Raw genomic sequence first — 14,823 nt, forward strand, 5'->3', positions numbered from 1 at the left:
ATTTCTCACCCATTGCCAGTATCTGAAACCCACCCCAGCGCTCTTTGTTTAAGTGTTCCCTCTGCACGGCTTTTTCTCCAACTGCTACCCACTGCTAGCTGTGTGACCCTGGACAAGTTACTTAACTTCTCTGTGTGTCCTCATCTGCAAACTGAGGATTCTAATAATACGTACAACATTACAGGGTTGTCCTGAGGATCCAGGCAGGTATTCTATAACATGCTGAGAGCAAGTTGACTATTACTGCTATTTTAAAATCTCCCCCACTCCCCAGATAGTGCCCACTCATCCTTTGAGAGTTTGTTTAGACCTCACTTCCTCCAGGAGGCCTGGCCTGCCTTCCTGGGGAGGTGAGGTCACCCTGTTGTACCCTCCAGAGCAGACGACTTGTTCAATGTCCTTCTCCATTAAACTGTGAACCCACGAGGGCAGAGATGATACCTGATCTAATCTGCCACTGTGGCCCCGTGCCTGGCACAGGAATGCGTACACAGGAGGGGCCCTGGGGAGGGATCAACTGACAACCCAGAATTCAGAGGAAGGACCACAGACTGGGGAGGGGGCCGTAAATTCTGCTATGACAACTGTTTCCAGGAGCAGAAGGGCTCATGGGGTAGGGGAAGAGGGAGGGGGTGGAGCAGACTTGTTCCCTGCGGTGCTGGGGGCTCTGGAGGGCAGACCTGGACCCGTGGGTGGCAGCTCCAAGACCACAATATTAGGTTCACCGTATAGAAGTTGTTTCCAAAAAAGGAAAATTTCCAAGAGGTGCTGAGCCCAGGTGGGAGAGCCCCGGGGCAGGAAGGCAGGGGCGAGTCAGGACAGTGGGTAGTTGAGACACTAGGCGGCTGGGGCAAGAAACGCCCGGAACCAAACCTGGGATGTGCACTCCCAGTGCCCAGTGACCCCGGGCTGGTGATGTCACCTCAGTTTTCCCATCTGTGAAATAGAGATAAAGCAAGCACTCGCCTCGGAGGGCTGTGGGAGCAGAAAGGAAGGTGACATGTGACCAGTGTTAAGCCCTGTGCCCAGCACATGTGAACCCCTCCGTGAAAGCTGGTTTTTACTATGGATGTTGTCGCTGTCGTCAGTAATCACAGGGGATTCGGGCTTCACGCAGGGGTTACACTAGATGTTCTGGATGGGAGGCTAAAGGTCAGGCTCAGAATGGCCGCTCTGACTCCTGCCCAGGTGGGACGTCCCTCGTTTTCCCTTCCTTCCTTCCCCTCGCCTCCCAGGGCGAACCCTGGGTTTGGTTCTGGGCCAGGCGCCCAGGAATCCAGCCCACAGGAAGCCCAGCCATCCTGGGGCACGCTTTGGGAGACCCCTGGGGTGATTCCTGCCTCCACGGCTGGCGGTGGGCATCAAGAAGATGACGGCTGAAGGTCCTAGGAACAAATGGAGTCTTGAAGAGCCCCAGAAGTGTCTCCTCCGCTCCCCCATTAGATCAACAATTCTGTATAATTAACACTATTCGAAAACCGACCGAGTTGAAGTTTTACATTTCCCTGCGCTTAACCTAAACACGAAGGTGAGTTAACCTTATCCGGTCTGCTGCTCACCTGAAATATTTGCTGCAGCTTCCAACCGCTCGCCTCTTTCCAGTCTCGCCCCTTCCACCCTGAGGCGAGCTCACTGTGCGCTTTCATACTTTCCCCAAATAGCAACCCTTGGCACCACCTGCTCCTGCTCACGCCTCGTCAGTAGCTCCCTGGGGCCTGGACACCGGTTTCCTTTGTGACACACGTGTCCAAAACCCCTCACCTGCTCCATGCACTCCCTGTGGCTTATCCCCAGCTCTTCTGTAACCCCATCGCTTCCCGGGATGGGCAGGCGAGAAGCAAGAGGGAAAGTGTTCCAGAGAGAACTTGGATTCCTGTTGCAAATTCATTAAGAAAGGTGATCATCTGCCAACCTGTATTTTAAGCATTATCTTTTTTTTTTTTTTTTAATTGAATGCTTCCTACGTGCTGCATGCTTGCCTTGCCTGAATCCAATGATCCCTCCTGGGCAGGCAGGAGATTGTTATCTCCATTTTTAGTTGAAGAAACTGAGACTTGGGATTAAGTGGAAGGAGTAGAGCCGGGATTCAAACCGGGCAACCTGACACGGCAGCCAGTGCACTCAGCTCCCACATTGTGCTGCTTCTATTATTAGTTACAAATGGAGAGCAACACAGCCTCTCCGGGACGGGGACAGACCCAGTTAGGGACCTGCAGGATAAGGACTCCAGGCTCCATCTAACCTCTACCTGCTTCTCTGGGCAGTAGGTAGGCACGCCCACCCGAATCGCGCCCCCGCCCCCCAGCATGCTTCTGTGTCTTTCTTCTATCCACGTCACCATTTTCTCCATCTGGAATACGCTCCCCTCCTTGTTCCTGAGGCCCCTCGCTACAAAGTGTCTCTTGAGCCCTCTGGTTCTTTCCATATTCTCTTTGATGGACACTGACAAAATATGACCTCATGTCAGAAGCCTTGGTGACAAAGTCTTAGTTTCTCTGCCTCCCTACGAGATTCAGGGCACAGGGACCCTGAATGGCCCCCTGGGACCCCTCAGAGCTGCCCCTGGTTGCTGGCTGCAGGCCAGGAAACGTGATCGGTTGCTCTGGCTGCCCAGCACACTCCTAGATCAGTTTTCTTCTTGGTTCAAGTGGAGCTAAAAAAATCCCCCTTGGTTTCATATCAGCTGGATCTGCTCTCAGTAAACCCTTCAACAAGAATGGGCAGGAAGAATAAATATTTATTCTATAAATGAATACATCTGGTTCCATCTTCAAAAGAAAGCTTTAGTATAAATCACAATAATTCCTCCATTCTAAGATGCCACAGATTGAATGCTGTTTTATCTATTAAGTAACAGCTTTTTGAAAAAAAGAGGAAAATGAACAAATTAATATATCAGTTTAAGATATGTTCTGATTTTTAGAGAATGTGTCTTAGTATCAATGAAATATTAAAAAAGATACAGTCCAATTCAATTTTTATTTTATTCTTTCAGTTCTAGTGGTCTCAGAAAAAAGGCTCTGCAGCCTTGACTAAACCATGGTGAAGCAGGAGAGGTATGAGCAATGTCCCAGCCCTGAACCCCTGGGGGCTGCTGGGTCAGCGAGGGCACCTCACAACCACCCATGCACTAACGGCAGCCCTGAGGCCCCCAAGCCAATGGACAGGTTTTGTCCCCAGCAGAACTATGTCTATGCTCTGCTGATACCTCAGGACCCATGAGTGGTTCCATGGAAAGCCAACTGGGAGTTCATCATGTGACCTTAGGCGAGACACTGCCCCTTGCGCCTCAGTTTCCCCAGATATAAAATGAGGGGCATAGGATCAGATAGGTGGTTTTCAAATGCTCTTCTGATGGAGCTATCGGATCTGTGTAGCTTCCTGAGGGGCTGCCGTGGGAGTAAGAGAGATGGAGCAGCCTACACTCAATATTCTCAGTCCTACTTCACCAAGAGCACCTCTACGGCTTCAGATTTTGTTTGCAAAAGGATTCTGAGGCCAAAAGGTGTTTGGAAAACTCTGGTAAATGGCATTCTGGGATCCTTCCAACACTACTCTTGAATGCATACTCTGTGTGATCTAAGGACAGTGCTTCATTCCTCAGCCTGGACACACCCTCAGAATCCTTCTCACCACAGTGCCCCAGGCAGACACTCCCCAAACTCTTGACCGTCTAATCCAGGGGTTGGCAAACCATTCTGCGAAGGATCAGAGAGTACATACTCTAGGCTTTGCAGGCCATATATAGCCTCTGTTGCAACTACTCAACTGCCCTTGCAGTGAGAAAGCAGTCAGCCAGTACAGAGTGAATGGGTGTGGCTGTGTTCCAATAAAACTTTATTTACAAAAAGAGATGGTAGGCTGGACTTGGTCCACGGCCGAGGTGTGCTGATCCCTGCTCTCTAACATTTGGATCTGACAGGTGAAGAAACTGAAGCCCAAGGAGGGGATTCAAGGAACCCCTTGAATTTGGGTTTGGTTGGGCTCCCATCTCCCGGGCAGGGAGGGTGCGTCCACCACTCCACCCTGTTCGCTTAGCCACGACTCTTACCCGAATTTGAACTTCGGGCATCTGGGACGACACGGTTGAGGGAACGGTGCCTGGAAAAGGCACGTGCCCCACTTCTCCCTCTCAGGAGATCAGTTTTCCCCCAGGTTCTTAGAGGGCTATAAAAAGCCCCTGAGCTTGCCTCCTGCGGGACATGCTGTCGGTAAATTCCCCAGAGCTGGAATGACTGAAATGTGGTGCCACATTCTGACCCCGCCGCAGCCTGACAGCTGTGCCACGGAGAAGAAGGACGCCTGGCCGGTGACGGCCCCGCCACCCCCACTGGGGATGTGGCTGGGATTCCCCGAATGGAATCTGAGATGGAGGACAAACCCTGCCTGGGCCCTCTTGAGGCAGCCTCTTTGTTAATTCCAGGAGGACGAGAGCTTCTTGAATTCTAAACACCACAACGCTGAGGACCATAGCAGGAGGGTGAAGGGCAAGAAATAAAATCTCACGCCAGCTGCCCGGCCATTCACTGCTGGAGGGTGTCCCCTGGAATTGTTCAGATCCCCTTGCCCTCGACTGCTTCTTGGCACCTTCCCTGCCCCCCACCTTGAGATCTTTACCTAATAAGTCCTTGTGGCTTATCTAGCAAGTCCTTCACAGAACTGGCCTGGGGACGACCCTCCAACATCCCTGGAAAAGCAGTGGACAGCAGTGGTGACAAACCCAGGTTCGGAGGTGGGCGGGGCTGGGTAAATAAATTGACCTTTCTAAGCCTCAGTTTCTTCACCTGTAAAAATGGGTATACTTAAAAATATATATATGCACAACAAAATTTTAATTATGTACTGAAAATAAATTACAGGCAATAACTTTCAAACGCAACAGAAGGCAAAGTTGTGATAAACATTCCTACTGAATTCCCCTGGGGGGTGAGCCCGCAGTGCTCAAGGGAGAGAAATCTCACAAATCTATCAAAAACGTCACACTGTCTGCGCATTCACACTCTGACGTGAGTCACAAACATTCCCTCACGGGGGCTGTACTTATTAGCCTACCACAGAACCAGATTTTGCCATAAACTACAAAACTTTCAATGCAAAATAGTATTTATATACTCATAATTCATATCCATGCCCTATCCGTGATTTTAGAAAATAACAGCTACACATTGTACAGACACTCTTAACTCATAGCCGTAGGCAATATTTTTGGGTGGAATTTCTCCCCCAGTGTTAACGGCGTATTTCATGTACAAAAAGGCCAAACTTCCTCAACTCCATGACCGTCGAGAGGATTAAATGGCTCCATGTACACATGTAAACTGCCTGCTCATGGTGAGTGCTCGGTTGGCTATTATTATTAAACATCTGCTGTGTGTTAGATGTTGGAAATGAGATGAAAAGACAGTCTCAGACCATAGGATTCATATAGACGTAGAAGGGGTATTTATGTTGGTACAATAAAATCTTCTAAAAGCCAAGTCTGCAGAGGGAGGTGGCAAAGTCGGAGGGCAGTAGAAGGGAGCACATGGCAGGGCAGTTTTCACAGGACGCGATGCTGAGTGGTCTCTTTCAGGAAAGGGGAAGAGCAGAGTCATCTTTCTTTTTTTTTTTTTTTTTTTGAGGAAGATCAGCCCTGAGCTAACTACTGCCAGTCTTCCTCTTTTTGCTGAGGAAGACTGGCCCTGAGCTAACATCCATGCCCATCTTCCTCTACTTTATACGTGGGACGCCTGCCACAGCATGGCTTTTGCCAAGCGATGCCATGTCCACACCTGGGATCCGAACCGGTGAACCCCGGGCCGCCGAGAAGCGGAACGTGCGCACTTAACCGCTGCCCCACCAGGACAGCCCCAGAGTCATCTTTCTAAACCTCAGTTTTTGCATCTGTCCAATAGGGAGAATGTCTTAGGGCTTTTACCAGACCTGTGAGAAGCCACAGAAGAGGAACTCCGGGCTGGAAGGGCCCCCAGAGAAAGGCTCCCATGTTAGCAGTCAGTTCTCTGTCTGAATATCCCCAATATCACACAGGTTCCTTCCCACCCACAGCGAACCCTGCCCCCCCCCCCCCAACCCATGAACCGCTGCTGAGTGAGAGCATGTAGGATTACCAGGCTCTGAACAAAGCACTCCATAATGCCCCACACCCCTGACACTGAGTTGAAATGGACACAATTGGGAAAAGTGAAAATGCTTCTAAAAGCTGAAAGCTTATAAAAATGTATGTTCTCGTGTCGCAGAAGCGAGCTGCTGAGCCAGCGCGAGAACGTGGGAATTCTGCTTCTACGTCCAGATCATTTTCCACTCGGGGGCTGTGTGCTGGGACATTTACTGGATGCTCATGTTCTCAGGCTAGAGTTCACACCCCCTGGGGGTCCACGGTGGAGGGCAGGGTGGGGTAGGGAAGGAGAAACCCCGAGATAAGCACAGTGCACTTCTGGAGGTCCACTGCATAAAGATATGCTTGGGGGTGGGGGGTGGGGGGTGCGTGTTCAGATATATTACGGACTATAATAGGAAAACTTGCTTGGGTTTTTAAAGATAAAATGAGACATTTCAAGCTTTCAGAGAGTTACTTTGGGTAACAGACCCAAACCCTCAAGTCCCATTTGGTTTAAAAGTGTGAAAGGCAGTACTAGGGGAAGCAATAGGGAATCCAGAAGGTATTTGAGCAGGGTCAAAGGTCATGATAAAAGCAGTGCATTAGAACAGTGAGCACATCAGATTCACCTGGGAGATTTGCAAAAAGTACCATTCCTAAGCTTCATGCCAGACCCATGGATGAGATCTCTGGGGCTTTACTTTCGGTAGGCTCCCGAGGAGATGATTCTGAGCCCAGCTGGACTCGAGAACCACTGCTTCAGACTAATGGAGAGGGTTCCTTAAGACAGAGAGTGGAAACAGGAAGCTCTTATAGGAGGCGACGGGATATGGGAGAAGAAGCCATCCAAGATGCATTTTTCAATAACAGTCAACAGGATTTGGGGTCTTATTGCATAAAGAATGAAGGCAAAGGAAACGATGAATAACGATGAAGTCTACGTTTCTGGCCCTAAAATGAGAATCATTGAGATGGAGAATCCTAGAGCTGAAAGGAGCCATATCCAACTTCTACTCTGTGAATTTTGTATTTTTTCTTTCATTTATGGATCATCTCAACAGACATCTTTTGAGCATCTGCTGTGTACCAAGCATTCTACTAGGTGCTGGGGAAAAAGAGCTGTGAAGCAAGGAAAGGAGGGCCCTGCCGTCACAGAGCTCACCTTGACAGCTCATTCAGTTCCACGATTCATTATAATTACGAAACTGGCAACCAATGAGAAAGAGGTACAGGGTGCTGGGGGCACCTATAAAAAGGAGATGGAGCCTGGGAGACTGCGAAAGAGCGTCTTGAGGAAGTAATGCTTGAGTAGACTGCTAAGGATGAGCAGGAGTTAACCAGATGAAGGGACAAAGGCCAGTGGGAGGAGAGCCCACAGCAAGAGATGGACAGGGGCCCAAAGTAAGCTGGTGACAGACAGGGCAGGGCCTGGAGGGCCACCACTGGACTACAGTTTATATCTTAAGAACAAGGAGAAACCACTGAAGGATGTAAGCATGATCAGGTCTATAGTTTTAAATAACAGTCTTTAATTGCATCAGGCCGTCTTATTCCCAAATTCCCTCCTTAAGCAGAGATAATGCATAAGACCCATTAAAAGCAATGATATAGTGTACATTTAAATAAAAGATGACTGCTTCAGGTTGAAGTATACACTCCTAGAAGTCCACTTCTCTATAGTTTGCAGGAGGGTCAAGCCTATGGAAACCTCTTGAATATTAAGTGACAGTTGTTCTTAACCTATATATTACTGTGGTCCCCATAGGAGCCATTCTGGTGGCTTCTCTGACTTACGGCCATCCAGCCTCTGCTTCATTATGTCCCTGGGCAACTCCTATTATTGAATAGTTCTTTTCATTTGTATGCTTTCTTCTAGATCAAACCCAAATCGGCCTGTGTTTAACCTCCTTTTTTTTTTTTTTTTGGTGAGGAAGTTTGGCTCTGAGCTAACATTTGTTGCTAATTTTCTTCTTTTTGCTTGAGGAAGATTGTCACTGAGCTCACATCTGTGCCAATCTTCCTCTGTTTTATGTGGGATGCCGCCATAGCATGGCTTGATGAATGGTGCTAGGTTCATGCCCACCCGGGATCCGAACCTGAGAACCCTGGGGGTGCCAAAGCTGAGTGCACGAACTTAACCACTATGCCACCAGGCCGGCCCCTGTTTAACCTCTTGTACAGCCTTCTGGAGAGTCTTTCTACTTTCCTCTTCTACAGGACAGCTAGTTTGAGAACTGATCCTATGTCCCCCCTTCAAATTCAGTCTTGTTCACAAACAGCCCCATTTCCTTCAATAGCTCCTCACGTGGTTGTGTTGTTAACAGAAAACGAGAAACAGGAAGGGTCACCTGATTTGGTGGTGAATAAAATGAGTTCAAAATTGGGTCACTCGGAGGTTAAGTTGACTTCCGAATGGAAATCTACCACCGGCAGGAGGGAATGCAGGAGTGGAGCCCAAGTCACGGCTGAATAGAAGCTGAGAGTCACCCTCCTAGGGGGCGCCTGGTTCTCCACAGGAGCGCGTGCGGAGAGAGGGCTGAAGTGGTGGGAGAGAGGGGCAAGAGCCAGCGAAGAAGAAAAAGCAAGTGAGCCTCAGGAGGAGATGGGGAATAGCAATTAGTAAGCACCCACCAAATAGTACCCCATTTGGTCTGGGCAGTGGGTGCTGGGCAAATATTACCTCATTCGGTCTCCCAATTCTGGGTGTAATTCTCCCTGCTTTACAGACTGAGGGGTCAAGACTCAGTCGCGTCACTTGCCTCAGGGCAGGAGAAGCCCAGAGGCCACGAGCACCTACAACAGTGGGATTGGGGGCTGGAGGAGAGGCCGAGAAGGCTTCCTGGAGGGATGGAGCGGTGGTTATTTTATTTAACCTAGACTTTCTTGATTCCAAAATCTACACTTCTCCCATCTCAGCAAAGTAGGAGAATACATTTAGAAAGGACTAGAGGGTCAACAGAGCTACAGAGAAGGCCAGGAGGTGGGCCTTGAAGAGGTGACAGATTAGACAAAATGGCAGCCAGGTGTGGCCCCTGCGGGTGGGCCTTCAGCAGAAGGTGCGACTGGAAGTGAGACTGGAGAGAGCAGTGTGGGAAGGACGAGGAGGCTGCAAGTGCTCACCATTTATTTGAGAAGCTTGGCCAGGAAAGAAGGAGGAAGATGCCGAGGGATGGCAGGTGTGTGTGTGTGTGTGTGTGTGTGTGTGTGTGTGTGTAGGTAGAGGTGGTCTTTACTCTTTTGTTCAGTTGCAAGTTTTTTTCAGAAGGGTAAGAAAGATATGACAAGCTGATGGTATCCGAGCACAGGATTGTTTTCCCAAACCCGAGATCAGAATGGAATAATGATAGGCTCTTGGCAAAGGGGGAAGAGGGAGGAACACACTTGGCAGGGTGCTCACCCGTGTGAGAAGGGGGGTTTGAAACTGATATTTGAGGGAGAGGCAGAAAATACCCAGACTAAAATGGAGAAGCCAAATGCCACAGAGGCTGAGTGGGACGAGGAAGTGGAAGCAGTGCCCAGTGACCAGAGAAGCCTCCAGAGGAAAGAGAGTAAGGGTCAAATCTCACGGCCCCAGGTGACTGCACTCACCAGTGTAGAGTGCAGCTAAAACCCACATAGTTATATTTGGTAAATATAACATCTGTCGCCTCCTGAATGTTTCCTAAGTGCTAGCCTATATGTATTACCTTTTCCCATGACACCCCAGATGAAACGAAACTGACGTTCAGAGAAATTAAGGAATTGACCCAATTCATAAAAGATCACACAGCTAGAAAGTTGCAGTCAAAACTCAAACCCAGGCTGGTCCATTCTCTGAAGCGCTCAGTTCTACTGAGTCTCCAGGCTGACAAAGGTGACCTCATGGAACGTGTCTGGATGGAGAGGATGACTATGGATGAGTACTCCTCTCAGAGAAAGAGTAACCTATAGAAGGAGTAGAGAATGAACTTGGGGTCAGGGAAGAGGTATAGGAACTCACGGCCTTGGGAACAGAAGTTGGGTGATGGGTCACTGGAGGGGAGGTCATCACAGGAGTAGCTACAGGCTGCTTGGCCAATGGAAGCTACAGATAGGGAAGAAGTGGCTTTCCTAACATAGATCTCAAAGCTGGTGCAACAGAGGCAAGGCGCAGTTAGAATGGTTCTCCTATCATCTCTTGAATAATAAAAATCTCACTTAATGAAAAGCAGAGTTTCATATTATTTCTTGAGTTGCGCAATTTGATCTTCCAAAGAATACAGAACGCAGCAAAACAAACTCCCATCTTGGCTTGAATTCACCTAGTTGAAAAAGAACTAGTCGTGAAGTGGAAAGGAAAGGAACCTCGGGGAAATGAGTCACTTCATATCCTTATACATTAAGAAGGCCTATTGAAAAATCAGAGAAAATTTAGACCAAAGATTTTAAAGAGAAGATGGCTTGAGAAGACTGGAAAGTTCACAAAAGCAAAGTTGTGAAGACACAAACACAGTCAATAGGCACGAATAAACAGAATAAACAAGAGAAAATGGACATGTTGGCATATGTATTAGTATTTTATCAGTCACTCAGAAATGTCAGTCAGCCAGTGGTCCAATTATTGAAGGTCAGAGATGGATTTCCAAGAGACAAGCACCAAGAAGGAGCTCCAGGATACAGAGAAGGTTACAACCTGGTCCCCATCTTTGAGTTGCACAAAAGCTGTCTAGCTGTGTACTCAAAACAGAGTAGGGACTCAAAAAGTGTCATCAGAGTCGGACCAGCTTGGGGAGGGACCAAGCAGAGTTCTATAAAGCAATTTTATTATGTTGAATCTGATTTAAAAAAACAAGGTTGTAATTATTATAATGGCCAGTGTTTATTGAGTGGGTCCCACGTGATAGGTACTGTTTGAAGTATTTTCCATGCATTTTATATTTACAACAGCCCCAAGAAATAGGTATTATCAGTTTCCACATTTCAACCTCACATGAGGATAGAGTTAACTAACTTTTCCTGTAGAAGATGGTGTCTATAGTCATTAGTCTATAGTGAAGGTGTTACCGTCACCAATGGCTGATTCTCTTTGTATGATGCTCAAGAATCGGGAAATCCTGCTGGAAGGAATTTCATTATAATATAAGTGGTTTCTATGTCTGTTACTGCATCATATGAATCCTGCTTTACTCATGGGAACACACACATCCTGTTAGAAGAGAAATTCTACTTCCCAGGTTTGTTTCCACTCTCCATTCAGCTGACTTGGATGCTGTAATTGCTACTGAAGATCTGAACAGCCCAGCTGAGGCGCGATGGAGGCGCCGGGACCTGGAACAGGGGGATCTGGCATCCAAGCCCTGCTCAAGGGCATGGGCAGGTCACCTTCCACCACGGAGGCAGTCAGCAGCAAGCTTAGGATGAGGACTTTGGTTCCAACCCAGCTCTGTTTCTCACATGGTGAGCAATGATGCAGTTAATGTCAGGGACCTAACCCTGCTGTTATGGACTGAATTGTATCCGCCCAACTTCATATGTTGAAGCCCTAACCCCCACTGTGACTGTATTTGGAGACAGAGCCTTTAGGGAGGTGATTAAGGTTAAATGAGGTCATAACGGTGGGGCCCTAACCCCACAGGACTGGAGTCTTATAAGAAGAGGAAGAGACACCAGAGATCTCTCTCTCTCCGTGTGTGCACACAGCGAGAAGGTGGCTGTCCACAAGCTTGGAAGAAAGATCTTGACAGAAACCAACCCTGATGGCACCTTGATCTTGGACTTCTAGCCTTCCAAACTGTGAGAAAATAAATTTTTACTATGTAAGCCATCTAGTCTGTGGTATTTTGTTCTGGCGGCCCGAGCTGTCTAATACACCTACGGAGCCTGCTTTCCAGTGAGGTGGGGATTAATGACAGTACCTGCTCAGCACCCCATCCCATTGCCGTGTAAGAAGCGGAGCATGGCGTCCGGCGCACAGTAAGAACCTGACGGTTTCAGTTGTTATTAACAGTGAAGTGTGCTCCCCCCACCCCCCCCCCACCGAGTATCCTGGGCATGGCAATCCCACTCCCCACATGGTAGGTATGGGGTTGAAATGAGACCTGTGCTGCTTAAACCTTCCCCACAACAGGGGAGATCGCACACACCCACCTGGGGACAGGGGCACAAGAAGAAAGGTCTGCTGGAATGATTTTTGAAGTCTTTCACTTTATCTTAAAAACCCACAGGGATTTTGCATTCTAATCCATATAGTGTCATGTCTGCTCTAATTCATATAATGTCGTGTTTGCAGGAATTTATCAGGGTAGACAACCAAGAATCTAGACAGATAATCTGGTCCTGCGTGCCTCATCCTCTCGACCCGTGTTCTGAGATGGCCTTTGCAACGCACAAAGAAGTGTTCTGATGTGACGGTTTAGTAGTTTTCTTTTTTAACCAACATTACTATTAATCAGCTTAGGGCGTCCTATAGAGTGTGTCTCATATCACTACTTAACTAAGTGAACCACTGTTAGCCAGTTCCTACTGTGCGCCAGGCACTGTGTCAGCAGAGTGACAACACAGGTCCACTCTCAGCCTTCCGGAAGCTTACATTTTGGAAGGAGAAGTAGATGCTAAAAACACAGTCAGCAACTAATGCTTAGAGTAATGGTACATTGTGACAAGAGCTGTGACAGAGAAGGAAAGTAGGCTAGAACATTCTGGTCACTACCAGATTCCTGGGAAGTCCGACTTCCTAGGAAGAATGCTCTGGAGGCAGCTTTCTTAAGCGAGGTGTTGGTTATGACGAATTTTCAGGGAAGAGAATTATTGTCACTCTTGGTCTGTGTAAGGAGGACATAGTCTGTTTTCCACAATTCTGGGCAGGCTAGGTATGGAATTTTTTTTTGTTTTGGTGAGGAAGATTCCTCCTGAGCTAACATCCATTGCCAATTTTCCTCTTTTTTCTGCTTGAGGAAGATTAGCCCTGAGCTAACATCTGTGCCAGAGTTCCGCTATTCTGTATGAGGGATGCCACCACAGCATGGCTGAAGAGTGGAGTAGGTCCACGCCCGGGATCTGAACCTGCAAACCTAGGCCACTGAAGCAGAGTGTAAGGAACTTCAACCACTTGGCCACAGGGCCGGCCCCTGGATTTTTGTACTGGGACTATACAGGGCGGTATTTGACAACTTGCAGGGGTGATGGGGTGGGGAGGTGCTCTTTGCTTTACATCCGTGATGTAGGAGGTGCAGACAGAGGGCTGAGGGACATTAGAGTGCCTTTCCTCTCTGACGAGTTTGTATGCTCTTTGCAAACTTGTCCAGGATTCGGTTAACGGGTGAGAACTGCTTTATAAACTGCAGCCTCAGTCCCCAAAGAGCCACATGGAAGCCCCCTCCATTTTCTGCCTTCCAGCCCCTAAAAGAAGAGGGTGTAGGCAGTATTTTGTGTTGCAGATGGAGTGGGTGGGGAGGTTGTCCCCAGCATCTTGAACAGGAAGCCTGGGGTCCCCTACAGCCCTCTGCACTGTTAAGCCTGGCTTTCCCTATAATTTACTGGCTTTCCCCTGCCACCTGCTCGTGCACTCGTCTCTGCCCCCAGTGCCCTCCTAACTTCTCACACCCTGGTCACTCCTTTTTGCCCCCTTGAAGGCCTCAGCACAGCAAACAGGCAGATGGAAGAAGGGTGTTAAGATTATTGTAGGGAAGCGGAGGAATTTCATATTATTGCTAATAATAACAAGAATAACAATGTTTCTCATGTTACAGCACTCGCCACTTTACCAAGCACAGTCACACCTGCCATCTCTTTGGACACTACAGGTGGGAAGTTAGGACCCTGGTGTTCCGAGTCCCAGCCTTGGACACTGCCCCCATGTTTAAGGAAGCTACTTTTTCACAGACGCATGCCCACTGCGGTGTCCAGGCCTTTACTTAAGCACACTCCCCGGAGAATGCCACTCTCTCAGCTGAAGTCAATTCCAATTTCAGCAAGCCCCGACTTCTGTGAAACTTCTATCAAATATTCTCATCCCCCCAAAAAGAGTCTAAGCAGGAAGGGGCCTCGGAGACCATCTAGTTCAACTTTATCACTAGTCCAGAGAGGAGAAGGGACTGGGCTAAGGTCACAGCTTGTCACAAACAGAGCCTGGGCTCAGAGCCCCGCGCATGTACCCACGCACGCCTGCTCCTGCTCCCAATGCCCTAGGCAGCTGCACACTTCAGTCTCCTGGGGCTTCTCACCCGGTGCACAGTAGGGTGTTTTGGAAGTGTAACCTGTCAGCTGTCATGTATCCTTCCTGAGGGAAACGGGGTGGGAGGAGCTCGCCGTCCTCAGGAATCCCGTGGGGAATTCTTTTATGAAGTTAAGACTCTGAGTGTATGAAAACCCTGGCTTTACACACAGGAGGCAACCCAGCTCGCGGACGTGCGGCACTAATCCAGGCTGCCCGGGCAGCAGGAGGCACCTGCACACACAGCACCGGGTCTTCCAATCCCCCCCGCGCCCCACCACCGCCCCGCTCTCTCTCTCCTCACCCTCTCCGGCCTCTCGATCGCGGTTCTCCCTTCCCCGCCCCGCGCGGCAACAAGTGCGGGCGCCGCGGCTCCTCTTACCCCGGCCTCGGTCCATGGCGCCGGCCGGTCCCCGGGGCGCGCGGAGCACGGCGCGGTGGCTCCGGCCGGGCTGGTGGCGGCGGGCGCGCTGCGCTCTCCAGGCCGGCCCCGCGGGAGCGCCCTCCGCGCGTCCCCTCCTCCAGACAGGATGCTCGCCCGGCGCGCCCGCCCCTC

General features: G+C 49.3%; 1 protein-coding gene across 4 annotated transcripts in view; it reads right to left on the minus strand.

Moving 5' to 3' along the window:
- Positions 1-14,823, minus strand: part of AFAP1L1 (actin filament associated protein 1 like 1) — a 61,483-nt gene extending 46,660 nt beyond the window's left edge. The window contains exon 1 of one of the 4 annotated variants that reach the window (XM_023617456.2): positions 14,650-14,823. In XM_023617456.2, the coding sequence (XP_023473224.1) occupies positions 14,650-14,665 (16 nt within the window). In that variant the 5' untranslated portion in view covers positions 14,666-14,823. Of the gene's footprint in view, positions 1-1,559; positions 1,655-14,571 lie in introns of those variants that run through there. The other 3 variants (XM_070233033.1, XM_070233031.1, XM_023617459.2) reach the window with 3 other exon arrangements.

Source organism: Equus caballus, chromosome 14 (genome assembly GCF_041296265.1).
Source record: "Equus caballus isolate H_3958 breed thoroughbred chromosome 14, TB-T2T, whole genome shotgun sequence".
Taxonomy (NCBI): domain Eukaryota; kingdom Metazoa; phylum Chordata; class Mammalia; order Perissodactyla; family Equidae; genus Equus; species Equus caballus.